Raw genomic sequence first — 20,616 nt, forward strand, 5'->3', positions numbered from 1 at the left:
CTGCTAAGCTCGGCAGGCAACATTGGTCACCGCACCACAATAAACACCGACGAGCACGGCTGCTCGGCGGTCATTCATCGTTCAGCACCACCACGCTGCGGAGCATCCGTCAAACGGAGGGTGCCTCGAGCCCTCCCTTGTTCACGAAACCGGGTGAATCTTGAACAAGGGGGAACATTCACAAACAACCGCATGCTACTATCCCTTTTCCCGTCTGCGTCCATGGCAGTTTCCATTTATTGCCTTGGTATTCCTTCCCGGTGGCAATGAAATTTCGTTATATTGAAATTGCGTATAGATATGCTTCATTATTTCAAGGTTTAAAATACATGTTATTCTATGGACAAGCAGTCATAAGCAGTTACATACAGTATACTTCCATTAATTGGACTTCAGTTCATTTGATCCTGACCGACAATCCCGGTCCCAGCCAGTGCATATGCATTTATTATCTAGATCATAAGATTCGCCATCGGAGGATAACTCGACCAGTCAGCACACATGCACCGGACCCCAATAGTAACCTCTTTAGCGGCAGCGTCTGTCTCGGCGGAGCTCAGGGGACAGTGAATGCGTTGTACACACGTCACCTTCAGTCAAAAACACCCATTTTCGGCCTGCCTCGGAAGATTATCAAGCAATAACCACAGCTCACAATATCTGATTACACTGTATGCCCAGTTCCATCTCACACCTTCCTTTTTTTTTTTTTTTAGGCATAGTGAGCCGAAAGTTGCCACCACGGTGCCATTTGACATGAAACCAAAATTGCCTTTGTGGTGTTCACATGCTTTACCACATAACACGATAGAGCAGCAAAGGTGACTTTAGGAGACCGGCCACCACTGTACAACACGTACTAGACTGTTGCCCATTTCCTTTGCTAAAGATCAGGTGTGCATTAGATTTTTGATTTGCTTAAGAGCTTGAATGTCATTTCTACATTAGCTTTTCTACTTTGGACACAAAGAAAGTGGACACGTGTTACAATAGTGCAAATACTGTCAAATGAATCAGTTGTGTGTTACGACATTTTTATGCATCTTGTTTAATTCAACCTGCTGGATAATTATATAAATTTCGAGAACCCTGTCAGGGTCAAATGAACGGAAGTCGACTGTACTTTGTTATATAGAGAATTCTGTTATATTGAAGTTTATTATATCAAGGTTTATTGCACACAAAATGATTGGGCTCTCATTGCACGTTTTAACTCAAAATTTAAATTTCAAATCGCTGCCACTAAGACCCTCCCACCCACAGAAAATACAATTTTGGCGTACATTGCGACACCAGGAAGTGCGGAGCCACTGCTGTGTTCAGGGTGTCTACCAAGTTGACAATTCCAAATTCCCAGATTTTTCCAGGTTTTCCCTGAGTGCCGTTGCGAAATTCCAGGGAGTGATGCAGAACTGTTTTATGTCAAAACAGGCTGAAACCATATTGCCCAAAGGTGTCACTCTCTAGTAAGCAAATTAAAGAAATTTTAAAAAGACGACTATACCAATTTGAATACTAAGGAGTAGTGTTTATGTTATTCAAAAAAATAGAAGCGAATGGAATGGTTAGTAATATGCACAGCAAATAGAATGTCTTCAAAAAATATTGAAAATTGTGTCGAACATTCTCAAATACAAATAAAAAGGAGATGCATACAGAAGCAACTATTTTTGAGAATGAGCTATTTCTATCAACTGATGGCAAGCTCAGTGGTATGAGGCCCGAACTTTGTCACAATTGAGATTCTCTCTCAACAGCTCGTAAGTCAACCTCAACTGTCCTGACATACTGTATCTCAACCTGTGCACGACGCCTCAGTGTTGTGTTTCACTGCTTTAAAGAGTTTATTTCGGTTTGGATGAGGGACACCTGCATGTTGGTACCAGCCAACACTTCATTTTTTGAGCTCAAAACGGCGGCAGCACGCTTCCTCTCCCGTTGATTCCCCAATGCATAGGTCCTTTCTGTTCTTGTCCTCCTTCTGCCCCTCGTTCGCCCCACCGACCATTTGAAGCATCTTCTTCGCCAGTTGCACAGTCCACGTCCGATTTTTCGAACTCCCTAGGGGCCGCGAGTATGTGCGAAAAATCGGCCAGTTGGAAAAAATAAATGCACGTCATTTACTGCCGTTAAGGGCTCAATCCGCCACAGGCACATTCGAAATAGCTCTGTAGGCTTGTCAGTACACGTATTAGGCATATTGGTGCTCATACTGTGACAGGAAATACCGGGTGCATGAGTATATAATTAAGGAATACATACATACTGGGTCCAGTGACAGTTGCGCCTTGCCACGCTTGTTATGCTTCACCGCAATACTTTTGCGTATGCTTCACAGCGTAACATTTCTGTATTGAGGCGAAGATTAATTTCGCGAACCGGCATTGTACAACGCACCATGCTTTCCAAGCTTCTAAGTCACTCGCGAGGACCACATATGTGGAGTCCGTGCAATTGCTGATAGCAGCGAATTCTATCAATAAAAAAACGCGGCAACCAACGGCGAGAAGCTTCACAGCGAAACGTCGAAGCAGCTAGGCCTAGCGTTGCCGCAGTGGTGGCTACGGCTGCCAGCGGATCTGCGTGCGAGAGCGTCGGTTCGAGGCTGCGAGGCAATCAAGATGGCAGCGGCGGTGGCTTTGATTAATGCCATTTCGGACCTGCGGTCACCGCAAAGCGTCCGGAGAATCGGACGGCAAAGAGTTCTTGCGTCCGAAATTTCCAACGTTCTGATACATTGACTCTATGAGGTACGTGCACGTGGTGGTGTCGCGAAGCCGTCCAAATTATCGGGAATCCGGAAAGTCAGTCGTTGACTGTACACTGGCAACTCCTCCACCCGACAACAGGGCGTCAAGGACGATTAATTACGATTTCTGTCTGTTACTTGAGCCGGGATTACCGTGACTTTCACCCCTTTCAATAAAATTATACCTAATTTTCCCTGATAGAGGCACAAATTCCCTGAGTTTTTCCAGACTACTTAAAATCCCTGAGAATCGCCGATGTTCCCGGTTGGTAGACACCCTGTGTGTTATCTGCTCCGCAAGGGCATCACAGCAAGGGCATTGTCGTTGAATTGAGCTTGGCAATTTTTTCACTTGCGTGAAAGAGGAGCACAAGTCATAGAACACCTACAGAAACTATCTCCAGCGATCACCTAGATGCCCATGCAAGAACAAAATGACAGCTTGTGACCACAATATATCTGTAGCTCCTGCAATCACTTCCAGTGCATACAATACATAAAAGCATGGCCTCTGAGATTGGCCTCCATTAGTCCAAGGGAGCTGTCGCTGAGGGTGTCATTTCATTTTGTCAATAGCTAGTGTCGTCAGGCTGCTGCAAAAATAAAAACTATAACAAAAAAATTCAAATTCAAATTTGTACCACAGAAAATGCACTCAAATTTTTCCAGCTTGCAGAGGGATGCATAGAGCTTTCTGTGCAATGCATGGTCGAAGCTAGAAAAATGATTGTCATGGCCCCAATGAGTACACTGCACTGCCCTAGCTATACTGTCGAAAGTACACATTTTTCAGCCGAGTGAGTTGTAGGGAATGCAGTACATAACACATTAAATTTATGAGAATGAGAGCTCTCCCATGTGGCACCACTCGAATGACACTAAAATTTGAGGCACTAGGCATTTACTGTCATTTTCTATGCTGCGTGGCATGGGTACTAGGAACAAGATGAGAGTCATGAGAGCCAGAGGATCAAAGTGATCAACAGCAGGCTGACAAGAGAAGCCTTGGTCGGTAGGCAACAGAGTGCGAACCTGGGCCGATTGGTACATGATGAAGTTAAATCAAATAACAGTGACAAACAGAAGCAAACAGACAAAGCACTTAGTCCATGCTTTGTATTTTCTTTCGTCTGTCCTGTCTATTGCACTGTTATTCCATTTAACTTCACTATGGGCAACATGTTGATATAGAGCCAAGGCAGTAATTCTGGCAAGTTGGTCTGTCATATTGGAATATGTTCCTAAGTAGTGCTAAAAAGATAACAACAAAATATAAAAATGACAACACATTGCATCAGTTGTGTGTTGTTCTGATGCCTGTCCTTGTCCTTTCAGTGCTATTCATGATCAAAATAGAGACTAGACAGAGCAAGACCCCTTGTTGGCTTGCGGCATCTTTCATTGTGGCAACGACTCCCACCATTGCATCTGTGGCATGGGAGGAAGCCAAACGTCAAAAGATGCGAAAGCATCAAGTCACAGAAGACGAGCGTCAGAAGACAAGCATCAAGCGATGTCAGCGAGTCGAGCACCTTCACAAAGTGGGTCGCAAATGTGCTGCACATGCAGTTGGGAACAGAACTTAGAATTTCAGAGCAGTTCTTGAAGTGCATGGCACAGGTACATGCAAGCAGTCATTCATACCGGATGTGCATTTGGTGTGCTATATCAATGAAAAAAGACAACTGCCCCTTGCACACTTTCCTCCATGCACAGTTTTGGGCAGCCAGCAACTGGCGTTTGCACATTTTTGTGCCTCTAATTTTCACTTGGATTTAAAATAATTTAAAGCTTGATGAAATCAGCGCTTTAACACCACCTTATCTAGCTGGCCAGTAAATTCATGCCATAAAGAGCTGCCAACCAAAAAAGTGAGCTTTTTTTTGTCACATTTTTGAACATTTACAAAACATGCCGATGGACACGCAACAAATTACGGAAGTCCGACTCACCGCGACCGGATAGCGAGTGATATGTTCACCCCATGCTGGACACTAACGCCTGGTCATTTGCACTGTGAGGAAACAAGCTACCTTCCCTGGGCAACTATTGCCCACCACACATCATCAAAATTAAATGCAGGCCCATGACAGCTCACCTCCAAGTACTGCAGTCGGCTCCAGGGGAGGTTTGAAACATGGGGAAGGCCAGATGGTGTCGCACCCACCTGCAGGAAAAGCAATAACCGAGGGTAAGTCTTGAATGCAAGACAAAAGGTAAGCCACGATGTGACCCTCACGTGGATCCCATTCTCAGCACAGCTGAACAAAGGTCCTGCCTACAGTTGTCCCCCAGTCCCTGACCTGCCAAGATGGGGCCATCGCAGATGAGGCAGCTACGTTCACTATATGCATTGACCTTTTCCTGTATCACCCCTCACCCGGCCTGTGCAAACATCGTATGGAAACCAGGAAGTTTAAACATTCCTTTCCTCATTGATCGAAACAAAAAGCAATCGCAAATGAAGAGCAGAGAAAAAGTAACATACAGGATAGGCATCTTGTCTTCTGTTCTTCAGCTGTCCTACTTTCGTCAAAGATCAATGCCAATTAGCTAGCATGCCTTGCATTTCTAGCACCTTTCCTTTTATCTGACAGCAGCTAATAGCTCAAAAGCTGGCTAGCCATGCATGTCCATTTGTCCTCCCTTTCTGTTCTGTTGTTTTCCCATGCCACTGCTGCTGTTGCCATCCTGCTGTCATTGTGTCAAAGTTGTCAGGCCACCTCCTCCTCTTGTGCCCTACAGTGTGGAAAACAACAATAATACTGACCCTCACTACCATTGAGAATTGGACTTATGCCCTTGTGGCAACGTGTAAGTGGAAGCTGAATGCGTTAACCACTGAGCTTATGCAACTGTTATGTCTGGCAGTTTCTGAGGGGTTCATTGCATACTGCAGGTTTCAAGTGGTGCATGTGTTTTGGAGGCAACAGCAGGCAGTACATTAATGCTGCATAGATGGCATATGATCCAGCTGTTGTTTGCAGTGTGGCTTTTAGTGCGGCAACCATTTTTCACCCTTCACCATGCAAAGAAACAGTCATCGTGGATGTCAGTAAGTGAAGTGCAATCATCATACTATCACTGTTGCACTACTGTTGCCACCGTGTCATCACTCATTATCACTGTGTTGCTGTCACTGCTGTGGAGTTCTCACCCGTGCTCTTCGAACAAAGGAACAACAACACAGTAGCGCAAACAATCACAAGGGCATTTATTGCAGCTTTCATAGACTAATGCCTGCTAGCCGAGTTGCTATTTACAAAACATGCCGATGGACACGCAACAAATTACGGAAGTCCGACTCACCGCGACCGGATAGCGAGTGATATGTTCACCCCATGCTGGACACTAACGCCTGGTCATTTGCACGTACGGTCATGTTAATGGTGGCGTGCTCTAACGATTCTGTTCGTCTATTCTAGTGTCCCACTCCTAGGCCACACAAGACGATTTCACAGAAGCATGGATCGTAACACACACAAAATGTCCACGCTGCTTGCCGACCCCGAGCCCAAGAGGAAGAGCCTACTACCTGTCGCGCCCGACCAACCCGCCGTCAGGTGGTGCTAGCAGCACCACACTCGCGCCATCTCTCGAAATGCGCTGCAACTAGACCGACTGCCACCGGCACCAAGCCACACAGAGAAGCCAGATTACAGGAGACGCAAGACATGCGGAGAAAACAACATATCAGGGGACGTGTGAGAGTCAAACATCCCTACACTACATAGTTGGGAGACATTGCATAGCATTTTAAGAGTTTTGCACAAAGTAAGGGGCACCAAAGGAAATAACAGCAGTTGCAGTAAATAATTTAAAGCTTGATGAAATCAGCGCTTTAACACCACCTTATCTAGCTGGCCAGTAAATTCATGCCATAAAGAGCTGCCAACCAAAAAAGTGAGCTTTTTTTTGTCAGCTGTCACTACAGTATACCATATTTACTTAATTGCAATGCGAGTTTTTTTCCCAGATTTTTATTCCTCATGTTACACTCTAATAACGGCAAAATTGATGATCTTAAAACAAATATTTTAGATCCTATGGCTTTAACATTCTGCTGCTAACCTGTAAGTTTGTCTCAATCCAATCCCATAGAAGTCACAACATGTTGTTTGTCATCACAAACAAATCGACACCGTTTTCGCTGTGCTTGCGAGTGCAGGTATGGCCACAGTGCAGCAGTACTCTGCAGCACTTCAGATTTCGACTCCATTCAAAATATATGGCACCCACTTCAAGACAGGAGCTACATTGTTGGCCGAGGAGCTAGGAAAGTTTGTTGCGGCTTAACTTGGACGATTCACAGATGGTAAGGTGAATGGGAGGCCCTCTTTAAATACGAGGCCAATCGGAACGGCTTCCGTGGACCTCATCGTGGCCTGGTATGACCACCCAAGAGAAATGGTTCTGTAGTATTCTTAAAAGTGCTCAATCTCAAATGAGCTCAACCGCTGGGCCATCGTGGTGTTTGACCATTTCACGCAATACGCCGAAACTGCTCTGCTCCCCACGACTACAGTGCACAATGTTGCCTCCTTCCTGCTTTGCCGATTTATACTGCGTCATGGTCCACCACAGGAGTCGCTCAGCGCTCGCGGATGTGTTTTCTTGATGGAAGTCGTCGAAGTCATCCTCAAACAGTGCCTCGCTGTGCACTGCACAACTACTGCTTACCATCCACTGACCAATGGCCTCACAGAACATTTCAATTATACGCTTGGCGACATGCTCTCAATGTACATAGCCTCCGACCACATAAACTGGGACGCCATTCTGCCCTTTGCAACCTATGCTTACAATACCGGCACTCAGACCACCACTGGCTTTTCACCCTTTTTCTTATTGTATGGCCAGCAGCCGTCGCACACAATCGACACAATCCTTCCATACAAGCCGGATGCATCTGAGTGTGCACCTATTCTTGCCACAGCCAGACATGCCGAATACTGTCACAATCTCACACGGGCCTGTTACGTTTCGCCTACAACGCGCGGTAATGCCGGCGCGGATGCAACGGACGCCGGGGCTTTGTTCAAAGCGGCGGACATTTTGGCCCGTTCAACGACGCCGCAACGCCTACCCGCCAAGCGTGTCCAGGCGTGTTTCAGTGCCACGTGTCTTCGTGTGTGCGTGTGTGTGTGTGTGCCCTCGCTTGTCAAAGCGCGGCAGCCGGGGAGCGGAGTTCCCCGAATGAGGGGCCTGGAGGTCTCTCGGCTCAACCGCTCGCGCCGTCGTGGGCCCCTGCTGCGCCGTCCCGTGACCTTCATCCCGTGACCTTCCCTCCTTCCCTTTTGGACCGCGACGCCGAGGGTATAAGAGCAGCTGCCCCCGGACGCCAGAGAGAGGCTCCGATTTGTACTATTGAGTTACGTGCTCTCCCGTCTCTCCACTCCGGTCGACCTGACCGGCCGCTCTTTTGCTATGTTAGAATAAACAAGTTGTTCTGTTACCAGTCTTCTCATGCTTTGCCGGGACCTTCGGATGCTTCCAGTGCCCCAGGCCGCCAGGCCAACGCTACCCTTGGGGCTTGCGACCCATTGGCAATAACGGGCGTCAGCACCGAGACCCCAACAACTCGGGCCAGCGGTGCGATTCCAACATCTGGTTGCCAGCGGTGAGATCGCGACAACGGAGGCCAGCAGCGAAGAGATGCGGTTGACTGTATGCTGAGCAGCACAACGACCATCCGGGAGCAGCGCAACGAGCCCTGTGTGATGACTGGTTGCCTGCAGCGGAACGACTGCGCTGAAGTCTTGGCTGCGAGGTTTGGTGAGTGCGGGACTTTCTTCTTCTGAGTTTTGCCAGGCTTTTGTTAGTGTTAGAAACAGAGCTGGTAATTGTGGTTGTCGTTGCTACCGGGTTAGTTTGCGGCAAGACAATAGTAGGCAGTAGAGAAAGCAGCATTCAGAGCAGCCATGGATTTGAAGTCGTTGCGCAAACCGAAATTGTTGGAGCTTGCGAGAGAGTTGGGTCTGGATGTCTCAGACAAACTCAGAAAACCAGAACTGCTAAGGGCTATTCTTGAGTTAGAAGCTGAGGATGACGAGCTGTCGGAATGCCTTGAGACCATTGAGGAGAGGGAGACGGCAAAAAGACAGGAGCGTGAACTTAAAGAACAGAAAGAGAAAGATGAGCGTGAACAAAAAGAACAGAAAGAAAAAGAAGAGCGCGAACACGCTTTGGAAATGAAGCGTCTCGAGTTAGAGATGGAACGCGCTCGTAATGGAAGTCAGGCACACGGTGCAGGAGAACGAGTATTGTTCAAAATGACTGACCTGATGCGGCCGTTTAAGCTTGGAGAGGACATTGGTTTGTTCCTGGTTAACTTTGAGCGAACGTGCGAGAAGCAGGGGTTCTCTCGGGAAACGTGGCCACAGCGCTTGCTCACTTTGCTTCCCGGCGAGGCGGCCGACGTAGTCGCTCGCTTGGAGAGAGAGGAGGCAGAGGATTTCGACAAAGTGAAATCGAGTCTGCTAAAAAAGTACCGGCTGTCAGCGGAGGCGTTCCGTCGGAAGTTTCGGGAAAATGAGAAAGGCAGAAGTGAGTCATATACAGAGTTTGCGTACAGGCTTATGTCAAACATGCAGGAGTGGCTCAAAGAAGAGAAAGCGTTTGGTGACCACGAGAAAGTTCTGCAGTGTTTCGGGCTAGAACAGTTTTATAGTCGGTTACCTGAGAACGTGCGGTACTGGGTCTTGGATAGGCCAGACGTTAGTACGGTGGCTAGAGCCGCTGAGTTAGCCGAGGAGTTTGTGACGCGTCGGGCTCGTGGAGCTAAGGACGGTCAAAAGGGTGAATTTGGCTCCAAGTTTGAGAGGCCAAAGTTCACGCCCATGAGAGCAAAGGGGGACACACGTAGTGCGGATGCGAGTGAAAGCAGTCCGACCGAACGTAAGGAGACGGCGGCAACCGAAGCCGAACGCAGAAAGCGGTTCGAGATGAGGCAAGCGCGCGTTTGTTATACGTGCCAGAAGCCGGGTCACTTTTCGGCGCAGTGTCCAGAAACAAAAACACAAGTCGTGTTTTTGTCTATATGCAGCACTGACGAGAACATGAAGCTTCTCGAGCCTTACATGCGAGACCTCCTCGTGAACGGGAAAGAGTGCCGAGTGCTTCGCGATTCCGCAGCTACAATGGATGTAGTTCACCCCTCTTACGTAGAACCCGATATGTTCACGGGCGAGTGCGCATGGATCAAGCAAGCAGTGGAAGCTCATAGCGTGTGTCTGCCGGTAGCAAAGGTGCTTATTGAAGGACCTTTCGGAGCACTTGAGACGGAGGCCGCAGTGTCATCTATGCTGCCCCCCCAGTACCCGTACCTATTTTCGAACAGGTCCGATCACCTCCTGCGCGAGAAGGGGCTTTTGTTTGGTGAGGCTAGCGTTCAGGCCTTAACCAGATCGAAGGTTCGGGAGCTCGCTGCAAAGGCGGTAGTTGCGGGGCCGACGTTGTTGAACGATGAGAAAGGGTCAGAGGCGCAGCAAGCTAGTATTCAGAGCACGCCCGAACGGGATAAAATTGAGCCTGTAGCGTTAAAGGCACCAGATACTGGAGAGGAAATTCCCGATGCGGGAAAGTTAGAAGAGCTTCCGGTCGAGCTTCCGGGACCAGGCTCAGTGACAAACAGGAAAGACACCGATCAAGTCATTAGTGACTTAATAAGTAAAGCATCGCTGTCGCCTGAGCAGAAAACCGAACTACACCAGCTCTTACAAGAGTTTCAAGGTCTGTTCTCTGAGAGGCCTGGTAGGACTTCTGTCCTTACTCATGACATAGAACTTACCTCCCCAGAGCCAGTACGATCCAAGGCGTACCGGGTGTCACCCCGCCAGAGCGAGATTATGGAGGCTGAGGTAAAGAAAATGCTACAGCTCGGTGTTATTGAAGCGGGTGAGAGTGATTATACCTCCCCTTTGATTTTAGTTGAGGTACCGGGCAAGGAACCTCGTCCTTGCGTCGACTACCGCAGGCTTAATTCCATCACTAAGGATCAAATTTATCCGATCCCTAACATCGAGGAGCGCCTTGAGAGAGTGAGTAGCGCTCAGTTTATTTCCACCCTAGATCTTGTCAGGGGTTATTGGCAGGTTCCACTTACAGAAGAGGCTAGTAGGTATGCGGCGTTCATTTCACCAATGGGGACATTCCGTCCTACAGTTTTGAGTTTTGGTTTGAAGAACGCGCCATACTGCTTTTCAAGCCTCATGGATAAAGTGTTGCGGGGACAGCAAGAATTCGCTTTACCGTATCTAGACGACGTAGCGATATTCTCCGCATCCTGGCCGGAACATATGGCGCACTTGCGGGCAGTGCTAACCCGCCTGCGCGATGCGGGCTTGACAGTCAAGGCTCCCAAGTGCCAGTTAGCACAGGCCGAGGTTGTCTACCTCGGACACGTGATTGGTCGGGGTCGTCGCCGCCCCTCTGAAATAAAGGTGGCCGCTGTGCGAGACTTCCCGCAACCGCGTACGAAGACCGATATTCGGTCGTTCTTAGGTGTCGCCGGCTACTATCAGAGGTACATCCCCAGGTACTCTGATATCGCGGCTCCCTTGACGGATGCTCTAAGAAAGACAGAGCCGCAAACAGTCGTCTGGGATGAGACGAAGGAAAGAGCTTTTAGCGCCCTAAAGAGCGCCCTAACAAGCCAACCTGTGCTACGATCGCCCGACTACACAAAAGGGTTCGTTGTTCAGTGTGATGCTAGTGAGCGAGGCATGGGCGTTGTACTGTGCCAACGGGAAAATGGAGAAGTAGAACACCCCGTCCTGTATGCTAGTCGTAAGCTGACCAGTCGTGAGCAGGCGTATAGCGCCACCGAGAAAGAGTGTGCGTGTATCGTGTGGGCCGTTCAGAAATTGTCATGTTACCTAGCTGGCTCGAGGTTTATCATTGAGACGGATCACTGCCCTCTCCAATGGCTGCAGACCATCTCTCCCAAAAATGGCCGCCTCCTGCGCTAGAGCCTCGCTTTGCAACAATATTCTTTTGAGGTTCGTTACAAAAAGGGGAGTCTCAACGGTAACGCCGATGGCTTAAGTCGAAGCCCCTAACGTGGGAATCAGCCTCAAAATTGTTTGTTACTGATGTTTTTCTTCCTGAGGCAGGATTTTTAACTTATTGCTTTTGTGTAGTGTTTCAAAGTGATGATGTGCTTTTTAGTGCAATTTTTTCGATTTGTGGACGCGTTCTGAGTGCTGCTAAACTACTGTAAGGAACTAGGCAGCAGTATAAAAGGGGAAAGAGCCTGGCAGGGCTTAGTGAGGGTTGTGCCGTGCTTGCTGACTGAGCGGTTGACTTTCAGGCGTGGTTCTAACGCTTGCCGGAAACGAGAACAAAAATGTCAACTCTCCCGAAGTCACTTTGCAGTGTCCTGTGTGCACCTGAACGTGAGAACGAGGCCTTCTCTGTGCGCTGCGCTCAAGAAACGCCAAGGACGCCCAACTTCGGTTATGAGCATCATCGAGCGACATCCCTCCGGACAGCGGATGCAGTCCCCTGACCATCGGGATCTCCTTCTCCCGGCGGGGCGGTCTGTTACGTTTCGCCTACAACGCGCGGTAATGCCGGCGCGGATGCAACGGACGCCGGGGCTTTGTTCAAAGCGGCGGACATTTTGGCCCGTTCAACGACGCCGCAACGCCTACCCGCCAAGCGTGTCCAGGCGTGTTTCAGTGCCACGTGTCTTCGTGTGTGCGTGTGTGTGTGTGTGCCCTCGCTTGTCAAAGCGCGGCAGCCGGGGAGCGGAGTTCCCCGAATGAGGGGCCTGGAGGTCTCTCGGCTCAACCGCTCGCGCCGTCGTGGGCCCCTGCTGCGCCGTCCCGTGACCTTCATCCCGTGACCTTCCCTCCTTCCCTTTTGGACCGCGACGCCGAGGGTATAAGAGCAGCTGCCCCCGGACGCCAGAGAGAGGCTCCGATTTGTACTATTGAGTTACGTGCTCTCCCGTCTCTCCACTCCGGTCGACCTGACCGGCCGCTCTTTTGCTATGTTAGAATAAACAAGTTGTTCTGTTACCAGTCTTCTCATGCTTTGCCGGGACCTTCGGATGCTTCCAGTGCCCCAGGCCGCCAGGCCAACGCTACCCTTGGGGCTTGCGACCCATTGGCAATAACGGGCGTCAGCACCGAGACCCCAACAACTCGGGCCAGCGGTGCGATTCCAACAGGCCTTTGCTTCAAATGACCAAGAGTGCCAGAAGAGCGTTCGCGGTGACACCACTTCTGCGTTCATGGTCTTCTCCGGAATGCTTGTGTGGGTCTCAGTCCCTTCAACTGCACCTGGTCGCTCGTAGAAACTACTGCGCAGGCATGAAGGCTTCTACCGTGTCGTCGAACGCACATCTCCGGTCAACTACGTGATCAAGCTTGTTGAACCGTCTTCAGACATGCGCCGTAGTGGACGAGACATTGTCAACGTCAACCACCTCAAGCCCTACTATGACCCACTCATAGTGGCAAGCTATTAGGTAGCCGGGTGGCTCCCTTTTCATTCCCAGGGGTAATTGTAGAGAAGGATTGGAACAATATAATGGGTCGCCCTCTCCAGCGCTTTCTAGTGAGTTGTCCTCTTCAACGCTTTTCCTGGTGAATGCCACTCGTGCTTAGGGTCCGTGCTCTGTCTGCTCTAGTATCCCACTGAAATAATCAGTGGGATACTAGAGCAGGTGGCTGTATGCACAATTTTATGTTCACACCAATTGCACTCTCCACAAGTAGGCACACTTCTTTCAGGCATTTGCGACAATGAAGAGGGTGCAATTAAATGTTCTGTCATTAAGTAACACTAAGAGTAAAAGACATTTGCCAGCCTGTAAACTTCTACATGCGTAGAAAAATATGTGAACGCGACATACAGGGAAAAAAGGGTGGGGAGAGATAAAAATAGAACAACTTTTTTTTAAGCCTGCTCTAAGCACACGCCTTTTGAGTATACCTGGACACTTAACTAACCACGATTTAACCTCTATATGCAACATGCAGGCAGCAGCAAAGGCTTTAAAGCGTTCTAAAAGGAAATCTTTTACAAAAGTTAGCCCTGAGCTCACACCTTTTTAGGGATACATATGTGTTTTATTAAAGACATTTTTTTTTTTTTTTTCCCCCGCACATGAACAGCAACAAACTTGGTACAACAAAGACTGTGAAGTAGCACACTGTTTTTAGACACCAGCGATGTTTTCAGCTACTTTGCTGTTGCCGATGTCACCTACTTCAGTATCTTGTTGGCATTAACTTGCTTGAAGGAAGTACCCATCTGGTGCCTTTTGACCATCAGAAGACTTCCAACAGAAGGTTCAGACACCAACAAGCGAAATGTTCTTGCAGGAAGAATTTATTTCTTATAGAACATCATGCAGTATTAATAACATTTTAAAATGAGCCCGAATTCATAAACATTACAGTAAATTTGGGAGTGCTGGCAAGTAAGAAGTGTTTTCCCTCCCCAATTCTTCACAGCTAATACAATTAAGTGTCTGGGCAGTACAATGAGTCATAACTAGCGAAACTCTCATGAAAGGATGAATACAGCACAGCTTTTTTATTTCCTACTCGCTCCCATTACGAGGGACATGATGAGAGGTCACATAATCCCACCTCGAATCCCAGGCTGACACCTGCATCAACATTTCCAGTAGTGGATTTTGAGGGCAATATCATTTACTGCCGCGGTACCTACAACTTATTTTAGAGCACAGCTCTTAGGAGCCCGTTTCTGCAGCGAACATCGGCATTGGTGTAACCGAGTGAATGAGCAAAACAGCGAAGGATGAAAGAGCAATGCGGGTAGCGGGGACTGAAAGGTGGCGATAACGAAAAGAGTGCGAGGAGGAAAGTGAAGGAGGAGAGTACAGCGGCACCATGAGGTGGAAGCACAGGAGGAGGGTACGTCGTAAGCACGAGGAGCAAAGCCTAGTGCCGTACAAGACATCTTCAGCGAGATCGCTATGAGATTGCACCAGAGTACCGTGCCTCTTTATCTTTCTTCGGTCACCATTCTTCACCGGGTAACAAATGTTGAACGTCGTCCCTCGATGCACGGCGCACCTATATGTATCAGAAGTTTCTCGAAGGTTATCGATAGTTCTATTAGTTGGCTGTTCTCACCAAAGCATTCTGTAATCTTAGTGTTTGCACGACACGAATTGTGTAGTACTTTCTGAAAGCCATGCACGCACAAACGATTACACACGAACCTTCGACGAGTGATGCATGAAAACCGATGCACTTGACCTGCAGGTCAGATTTTCGATGATTGACGACTCCGTTCGCAGTTGTCATTGTGCTTGAGTGTTACCTGTGCTGGGAACAAGTTCGCCCAATGAAGGGTTAAATCTAACTCGGTTTCAACACTGTGTCGTTCTTCCCTGTCACGACCACATGACAATATATTCATAATACAAAATGGGGTCGGCCAGTTCTTTCTGAACAACGAGCGATGCAACCAGTGGAAGTGCTTCATCTGCCGCAGCTGCTAAACAAGCTGCCCGAGCAGAGGCCCAGCGCCGACACTGAAAAGACCCTGTTGTTCAGAATCAAATTCTTTTCCACAATATATCGCGAATTCAAAACACCCAAATAGCTGCGCTCAAAATTTGCATTAGGGAGTGTCATAATCGTCAGTGAATTTCTTGCAGTGAATAATGAAGCACTCATCTACCCTCAGGTTTAGAAAGATACGAGCATCATCCTAAAACAAGCAGCTTCATGTATCATAACCCTTGGAATGCACTTATGGCATATTGTATGACTTCATTTTTATTGAGTGTTGCCTGAACAGGAGTGCCAATGGTACGTGACTCTTTCAGCTAAAGCACTGGCTGACTTCTGCTCAAATTGTGCACTTTGCAGAGGGTTTAGTTTAATGGCACATTCCTGTGGATGTTCACAATAAACATCAGTGGCGACGTCGAAAATAATTTTGTTTTTGTTTTTACTGTAACAAAACAATGCTGCTATTTGTGGTGAAACTCATCTTTCACTTGAATACTGGAATAATGCAACGAAAAAAAGAGAGAGAGAGAGAAAAAGACAGGGCAGTTTATACAACAGGAGCACACCAGGGTTGAAAATAAACTTGTTGGTACATATGTACAAGTACTTGCATCCCCCCAACTTGCCCCGTTTTTTTCGTGCTGTCCCCAAGTATTCGTGCAGATATGTACTAACAAGCTCTTTTTCACCTTTTACCATGGTGGCAACAGAGGGATCCGCTGTTTCATCGCCCCAAAATCAACTCTGCACACAATACAGGCCAGGTGTTTTGTGAAGGAATCGGGCAAGTAATGCTTGCAAACACAGTATTAAACTGAACTCACTGCAAAATGAGAAATTTGAGCAGAAATCAGCCAGCGGTGCAGAGCCGCACATAGCTGTCATTCCCGCTTATGTAACATCCCTGCAACAAAAGCAGTCACCTTGTTGCCGACGAGCTGCAGCATGTCGGGGAACGGTGGGAATGCCACGCTGGACCCGCCCTCGGCCGGGTAGAGAGCCTTGAGCGCCTCGCGCCGAATCTCCTCCTGGCTGCAAGTGCACACTTGGTGAAAGGCAGCGGCGGGATCCACAAGCCCACCTTAGCTTTTAATGCCTGCTTTCAGAAGGTGCCAGTCGGGCAACTGCATTGTGAGCAGTAAAACCATGCCTCTCGGTGGTCACCGGACCCCATTCCCAGGTCACCAAACACTTTCAGTCGTGCCCACTAGTGATGCATCCCATTACGGTAGATAAACTCCCGTTTGTTGCATTCTCCTGGCTCTGACGCCTCAAAGCATCGCCCCTGTTTAGCTTGCACAGGCACCTACACATTGGCTTAGCATCTGCCAGATTTCTCTTCTCCCTAGTCGTCAAGCCCAAATACTGCAATGGCGTACCACTGATGCAGCCACCAGTGGCACCTACATAGAATGCTGCACGTCGCCACTGAAGACAGTCACTTTGCAGAACTTGCCTTGCGGAGCAAAAAGATCACTACTGCTATGTTCAGATTGCCGCGGGTGACCAATATCAACAAGGCTCACAAAGCCAAGTGGACACTGGGGTCACCAGGGTTTGCCTTGCACTCGTGTTCGCGGACGCTGTCCTACGGCTTCACAAAGTTAGTATTTCCATGTACAAGGCTGTGCACAAGCTGGAAAAGGGCTGCGAGTTCCCGAAAAGAGGCTGTAACTAATGCGAGATTCGACCCAAGTACTAGATATAAATTACAACCATCACTTATCATAAGAAGCCAGCAAACAAGGACTCCAAGGTCAGCACACGGGAAATTACTTGTACTTAATAACTGAATTAAGAAATCATAAATTAATGGAAATAAAAGTGGATGAAAAAACAACTTGCTGCAGGTGGGGAACGATCCCACATCTTCACATTAAGCGTGCGAGGTTCAACCAATTCAGCTACCGTGGCGCCGTTTTCCCATCCACATTCTGGGGGATTTATGTGTTACTACGAGAACTAACCCTGGGAGTGTTAGCCAGCACCACCACTCACAAACCTTGCTGCAGCCAATGTTGTCTAGTTAGATAAGTTAGTTATTTGGTTAGCTAGTTCAGTAAGTTAGTTACTAGTTGATTAGTTAGGTTAGTTAATGAGTTACCTATGTTTGCTTAGTTATTATAGTTAGGTTATTAGTTTAGCTATTGATTAATTTTGTTAGTTTAGTTAGATAACTTAGTTTTGTTTAAATAATCAAAGTTCTGGTTTGGTAGGTAATTATTTCGGTTAGTTTTGTTATTTACCTTATTTAGTTAGCTTAGTTATTTAGTTATTATGTCATTAGATTATTCAGTTAGTTTTGTATGCTGGTTATTGAGTTTAGTTATGTAGTTATTAGATTAGTTAGTAAATTTGATTATTTAGCTTAGTTATTAGTTTGATAATTAGTTGGTTTAGTAAGTACTTATTTGTTTGGTTAGCTAATTAATTTAGTTAGCTCTGCTGGTTATTCATATCTAAATTTAGTTAGACACATTAGTTGTTCAGTTTAGTTAGGTTAGTTATTAGCGAGTTTGGTTGGTTAATTAGTTTGTTCAGTTATTAGATTAGTTGTGTTAGGTTAGTCAAGTTACATATTAGTTGATTATATTAGTTTAGTTCATTAATAAATTAGCTTGGTTAGTTATTAGTAGGATACTTAGTTAATGTTGTTATTTTCTAGTTCCGTTAGTTAAAATAAATGTAGTTACACTCAGAAAATTATCTTGTGTTGTCTGTTACAAATGAAGACAAAGCCAAGGTAAAATTGCCTCAGTCAGCATCTGCTGCCAATGTTTGTTAGAGCCCTGCTTTTCTGCATCCCCAACATGTCTTTTATTCTGCCATGTTGAGATAATGGGATGGATTATAGCGCTTGACAGATGTCTGATGCAGACAGTCTTTTTTTTTTTTTTTTGTCTACATGTTCCTTCACCCCCCTACTGGTGTAGGGATGAAGTGCCACTACTCAGGTTTAGATTTCCACTGACTCATACTTTTTAAATCGCTATAAACGATTATGTGGCATGAAAGCAGTGTAGTAAGTGGTTTATTTTACCGTAGAATGCAATGCAAAGTTGACAGTGGTGCAATTTGTTATAGTTATATTCTGATGTATGTTCAAAGCGGTGTCATTGTAAGTGACCACAAGACAAAGAATCCACATAAGCACAGTGCACCAAATAATAAAACAAGCCCTTCAGTTGCAAGTTGCGTGGGCATCTTCCTTGTCTGGTTGGTAAATTGCATTAAAGCTCGTACAAATGCCTGTTGGCAGCCCACCTGTCACCGGCGGCCATCAGCAGCAGGTACCGAGCAGGCACACTGTCGGCCGGGAACACGGTGGCCGCATATCCCAGGGCTGCGCGGCGTGCAGTGGGGCTGGGCGAGGCTGCGTGTGTCGACACCAGGGCCAGCAGCAGCTGTCGGGTGGCATCATCAGCCGAGGCCGCAAACGCTGGAGCCACTGCTAGCAGTGCCTCTTGCAGGGCCAGGCGACCCTCACTGCTTTCCTCCTGTTGCCGAAGTTTTAACCAAGTCATGTCAGTAATTGCATTGACTTCATGAGCACTATGTCAACCCTCCAAAGCCACGCGACCCTCACTGCTTTCCTCCTGTTGTTCAAGTTTTAACCAAGTCATGTTAGTAATTGCACTGACTATAAGTGCCCAATTCATTAGAACACAACGTGAACAATATTTTGTGACTGGGTAAATCAGCACACAAAAAAGACAGGTCATGTTTTCAGTAACTTCTTATGCTCTGTTTCAGTAGTTCCGTGCAGCACTGTGGAAGCTACAGGCATCTTCAACCAATCGGGAGCGCTGCAGTGCAGACGACGGCCGCATCTACTAAGACTGCAACTGTGCAGTAAGATTGGGTGTTGTGACAGCAGCAGTAGAAAGTTCATTCCATATTCCCTCTGACAGCAAAAAAAGCATGGGCCTTCAAGATGCTTCGAGACACAGAGCCGAAAGAGGGTTGAAAAGATGGCAGAAGCAGAGGGTTCAGGAGGAGCACTCGGCCAGCATGTCCCATGGGATTGTGGCGCCCTCTCTTGATCATTCTTTTAACATCCACTTGTGCACAGTGCACCCACTGACGTTCATAAATGCAGCCATTTTCTGAATTAGAATTTTATTGTGCACATTTACCCCACTATTCTAAGCATGTTCAGTGCTGATTTACTCATTCCTTTTGCGTAAAAGAGCAGTTTGGAATGATACCACACATGCAAGCCTGCAGACGCAGTTTTTGCGAAGGTCGAAGCTCTCACCAGAAGGGAGTCCACCAAGGTGTGGCTGTGCCGACTACATGTATGAATTTAGCTAGCTGCTGTCATATCAATAATCGTTCGTACTATTTCAATGCAAATTAATGTCTGTACAGAAACGTTCCTTTATATTATTTTTTTGTTGTTGTCTGCATTTTTTTATTTGAGGAAGTGGAGAACATTATTTTGAGTATCATCATCATCATCACCATTGGCCTATTTTATGTCTACTGCAGGACGAAGGCCTCTCCCTGTGATCTCCAATTACCCCTGTCCTGCACCAACCAATTCCAACTAGCACCAGTGAATTTCCTAATTTCATCCCACCACCTAGTCTTCTGCCTTCCTCCATTGCGCTTCCCTTCTCTTGGAACCCATTCTGTAGCCCTAATGGTCCAACAGTTCACTAACCTGCGCATTACATGACCTGCCCAGTGCCACTTTTCTTTTCTCTAAATGTCAATTAGAATATCGGCTGTACCCGTTTGCTCTCTGATCCAAACCGCTCTCTTTCAGTCTCTCAAGGATACGCCTAGCATTCTTCGTTCCATCGCTCTTTGTGCAGTCTTTAAGTTGTTCTCAAGCTTCTTTGTCAGTCTCCAAGTCTCTGCCCCGTATGTCAGCAGTGGTAAAATGCACTGATTATACACCTTCTTTTTCAAGGATAATGGTAAGCTTCCAATCAGGAGCTGACAATGTCTGCTGTATGCAATCCAACCGATTTTTATTCTTCTATGAATTTCCTTCTAATCAGGGTTCCCTGTGATTAATTGACCTAGGTAAATGTACTCCTTCACAGACTCTAGGAACTAACTGGCGCTCCTGAACTCTTGTTCCTTTGCCCAGTTATTCATCATTACCTTTGTCTTCTGCATTGTTGTGGAAAAAGAGATGGAGAACTTTTAACTTATGGAAAAATGACAGACATCCGTTCGCTTCGATCGCATCAAGAAGACTAATTTATTTTTGACTAGAAGGTATGTGAAAGGGGAGAGAGTAGAGAGAAAGGGAAAGTCACAATACACTGTGCCAAACAGGCTTTCTTGCACCCTGAACGTGCAAGCAACCCGCTCCAAACCTGAAAGGCACTACCGCGCTGCCGGTCGCTGTTT

The 20,616-nt window shown here is 47.2% G+C and overlaps 1 protein-coding gene across 2 annotated transcripts in view; it reads right to left on the reverse strand.

Annotated features, from left to right (window-relative positions):
• The window catches only part of LOC126539960 (proteasome adapter and scaffold protein ECM29), a 467,228-nt gene that overhangs the window by 290,558 nt on the left and 156,054 nt on the right, over positions 1–20,616 (reverse strand). For both annotated transcript variants that reach the window (XM_050186788.2, XM_050186787.2), the window contains exons 11-13: positions 18,514–18,746; positions 16,173–16,281; positions 4,848–4,916 (exon numbers count right to left, since the gene is read on the reverse strand). In XM_050186788.2, the coding sequence (XP_050042745.1) occupies positions 4,848–4,916; positions 16,173–16,281; positions 18,514–18,746 (411 nt within the window). The remainder of the gene's footprint in view (positions 1–4,847; positions 4,917–16,172; positions 16,282–18,513; positions 18,747–20,616) is intronic.

This window comes from Dermacentor andersoni, chromosome 2, assembly GCF_023375885.2.
Source record: "Dermacentor andersoni chromosome 2, qqDerAnde1_hic_scaffold, whole genome shotgun sequence".
NCBI lineage: Eukaryota > Metazoa > Arthropoda > Arachnida > Ixodida > Ixodidae > Dermacentor > Dermacentor andersoni.